This window comes from Tupaia chinensis, unplaced genomic scaffold, assembly GCF_000334495.1.
Source record: "Tupaia chinensis unplaced genomic scaffold, TupChi_1.0 Scaffold000259_1, whole genome shotgun sequence".
NCBI classification, from domain to species: domain Eukaryota; kingdom Metazoa; phylum Chordata; class Mammalia; order Scandentia; family Tupaiidae; genus Tupaia; species Tupaia belangeri.
In genome coordinates, this window is record NW_006159739.1 from 2,066,505 (window position 1) to 2,070,344 (window position 3,840).

Genomic DNA, 3,840 nt, shown 5'->3' on the forward strand with positions numbered 1-3,840 from the left:
GGTGCCGTGCCCACTGCAAGCGGCGGTGGAACGGCGCCTGAGCCGCCAGGATGTGGTCATCCTGGACTCGCTGAACTACATCAAGGGCTTCCGCTACGAGCTGTACTGCCTGGCGCGGGCGGCGCGCACCCCGCTCTGCCTGGTCTATTGCGTGCGGCCCCGCGGTCCCAGCAGGGCGTCTCCGGCGGCGGGCGCCCAGGGGAATCCGGGCCGGAACGCCAGTGCGAGTTGGAGGCCGCGCACCCAGGAGCGCGGGGGAACTCCGGAGGTGGGCGCCAGGGTCCTCAGCAAACCGCAGGTAGAGGGTTCTGTAGTCAACGGGAGGGCGCGGGACCTGGAGCCGGAAGAAACCGGGACGCCAGATTCTCCAGTCGTGACTCCAGAGTCTGAGAATTCTGCAAAGCAGGTTTCCAGTGCCTTTTACCCTCCCGAACTTCTGGAGGCCCTGACGTTGCGCTTTGAGGCTCCCGACTCTCGGAACCGCTGGGACAGGCCTTTGTTCACGTTGGTGGGCCTAGAGGAGCCGTTGCCCTTGGCCGAGATCCGGGCTGCACTATTTGAGAACCGGCCTCCTCCACCCCATCAATCCACGCAGTCTCAGCCCCTTGCCTCCGGCAACTTTCTACACCAGTTGGATCAAGTCACGAGTCAGGTGTTGACTGGACTGATGGATGCCCAGAAGAGTGCTGTCCCTGGGGACTTAATTACGCTTCCTGGCACCACGGAGCACCTGCGGTTTACCCGGCCCTTGACCATGGCAGAACTGAGTCGCCTCCGTCGCCAGTTTATTTCTTACACTAAAATGCATCCCAACAATGAGAACCTGCCTCAGCTGGCCAACATGTTTCTTCAGTATCTGAGCCAGAGCCTGCACTAACCAGAAGGGATAGGAGAATGCCGAAACACTTATCTAACCCCTTCTGCACTTATTTCTCTAGGAAGAATAGTCTGAAGGTCTTGGAAGCATATTGATACAGTATTAGAGCTATTGTGGCTAACTCACTCAAACTTCCTGTCTTGCCTGTGTGCCATGCCTTGAGTTTACAGTGAGAGTGAGAGAGTTTACAGTGAGACTAGAGAGGACATAGAGCTAGCTTGGAGGATTCTGGCAAATTTTTCTAGAGGGCAGAGCCCAGTGGGACAGTGGTTGCCTACTTAGGTTGGATTCTACTTGAGGTATACACTGATTTCCCCCAGCTGAGTTGTTGGAGAGCAGACTGGATTGATGAGAATTGTTTTAAAGCAGTTTATTAACTGAAACTGAAGATGGCACACTTCTGAGTACTGCTTTTTGCTCGTCCCTATTCTGGGGCTGGGTTCATAAATCCATTGGTTTCTGTACTTAAGAAGCTTCGGTTTTGTGGAGTGAAAGACAACCTTTAGATTATTGAATCTAATAAAATCTTTTGAAAGTAGAGAGTCTTATGGGATGTCTTTTATTTAATATAATGTTTATTTTTTAAAAGGAGACTATTTTTAAGAATTATTTACTTATTTACTATTGTTATTTTTTAATTTGACCAGAGAAAGGGAAAGTGAGAAAGCAAGCCACCAGGTCTAGGACTTGAACCGCACTTGGCCATGTGGGAGTCCAGCGCCCCAATCACCATACCACCTCCTGGCCCCTATAATGTAATATTTAAATACACTTGTATTGGACTGGCACTTGGCGTGCTGGTTAAGGTGCTGTATTCCCACATAGCTGGCTGTGATTGGAGTCCTGAACTTGGCAGCTTGTTTTCTCACTCTCTTTGGTCAAATTAAAATAATATTAATAAATAGGGACCAGCAGTTGGCTATGTCACTGGACTCCCATGTAGTCAACTGCAGTTTGAGTCCTGGACCTGGTAGCTTAAATTCATGCCAGGAGCATGTACGTGTGTGCCTAAGATCCCGAGAGGAGAATGGAGAAGGGATTGTGGCCTGGCCATCCTCCCGGTGGTGGGGGGGGGTGATATCTCACTTTTTGTCTCTCTTTCTGGTGAGCGCATGCTCCCTATAGTAAAAACCTCTAAAAATAATAATAAATAAAATTAATTCTTTAAAAAATATTAATTCTTAAATACACGTGTATTATTGGTAGGCCTTTGACTGGGATAGTATTTTGATAGTGCTCAGTGAGAGACTAGATAGTTTGGTCTAATCTAGAGTAATTATGATAATCTCTGTAACTTGTGCTACATTCTGTATTTCAAGGCAAGTATCACTGTGTGTCTTTTATTCTTTAATTGATTTTGCTGTATAAAGTAGGTACCTATTTTATGAGTGTCTAATTTTCAAGGACAAACCAGATACAATCTTTGCATTTGGGAAATTGTGAGAAAACAAGTAAACAGATGATTATAGAATGAAAAGGATTAGTAGACAGAGAATGACAATGCTTTGGGAGCCCAGAAGAGAGAAAGACTAATTAGCTGCTGGGAGAAGGTGGCTTGGGGAGGGACCAGCCAGGTGACAGGGTGGTTAAAGCAACTGGATCCCACCTAGCTGCACTGTTTGAATCCCAGACCCAACTTGAAAAAGCATGCCAAGCATACCTATGTGCATTCCCAGAATCCTGAGAGAAGATTGGTGGAAAAGGGATTGTGGTGTGGTCCTCACCCTCAAGGAGTGCTTTAGAATTTGAACTGTCACTCTAGAATAATAGCAAAGAGCCAAATGGTAAATATTTTAAGTTGTGTAGGCCATAGGGTCTCTGTAGCTACTTATATACAGTAAGTAAACAAATGAGCATGAATGTGTTTTTTAAAATTATTTAACTTCATTTTTCATAATAAAACTCCAGATACTAAAATGTGAATTAATGTTTAGTTTTAACATGTCAAAAAGTACTTTTTTGTTGCCATAGGGGGTGCATGTGCTCACCAGAGAGAGAGTATGAGGAAAAGTGAGAAATTACCATACAGAAGGGAAGGCCACAGTGCAAACCCTTCACATGTGCCTGTAATGATTTTTACTCCACCAGGTCCAGAACTTGAACCATAGTTGGCCATGTGGGAATCTAGCACCTTAATTACCACACTACCTGCTGGCTTTGTCACAAACTATTCTTTTTTTTTTTTTTTTTTTTTGCTTAAAGGTACATACACATGCCTGAAAGAGAGGGAGAGGAGAAAGCGCCCTCACTTTGGGGAATGGTTATGCCATAGCAATCCCTTAGCCTCTTTCTCTCCTTTTCAGGATATTGGAGTTTGGACACATGCATATGTGTCTGGTATATTTCTTATCCCTGGGGGAATGATGACTACACCATAATCCCTTTTCCATTCGCCTCTTGTGGTTTTGGGCACACATGCTCACATGCCGAGCATGAGTTTTAAGCTACCGGGTCAGGGACTTGAACCGTGGTCAACTACATGGGAGTCCAGCGATGTAACCATTACGCCATCTGCTGGTCCCACCTTTAGGTTTTTTCCCCAATATGTATATATAAAACCAGACTATAAAGAATAATATGTCTAATTTTGTTACTTAACATTTTGTCAAAATTTTCCATAAACATTTTCAATAATTATGTAACAGTAACCTTTGAGAAATACTGTAACATTTGGAAATACTGTAATAATGAAGATCGAGTTTTGCTGCTCCAGCTTCAGCCTTGAATATGCTCAGGCTTCTGTAGAGTCTTTCCTCCAGTGTCCTCGATGGCAAAAATGTGGTTTGAACCCAGTGAGACAGTGAAATTGCCAGTGCCAGCTCATGGTAAGCAGATCCAGAAGCTGATCAAAGATGGGTTAATCACATACAAGCTTATGACCATATTCCCGGACTTGATGCCAGAACAACACCATAGCCTGCCAGAAGGGCAGGTACTTGCACAGAGTAAGCAACAGGCATAGT

At 45.3% G+C, this 3,840-nt stretch overlaps 2 protein-coding genes across 2 annotated transcripts in view; both read left to right on the forward strand.

Moving 5' to 3' along the window:
• KTI12 (KTI12 chromatin associated homolog) overlaps positions 1-1,415 on the forward strand; it is a 1,917-nt gene extending 502 nt beyond the window's left edge. The window contains exon 2 of the mRNA XM_006149400.3: positions 9-1,415. Coding sequence (XP_006149462.1) covers positions 9-877 — 869 coding nt within the window. The 3' untranslated portion in view covers positions 878-1,415. The remainder of the gene's footprint in view (positions 1-8) is intronic.
• The window catches only part of TXNDC12 (thioredoxin domain containing 12), a 32,702-nt gene that overhangs the window by 19,067 nt on the left and 9,795 nt on the right, over positions 1-3,840 (forward strand). The window lies entirely within an intron of this gene.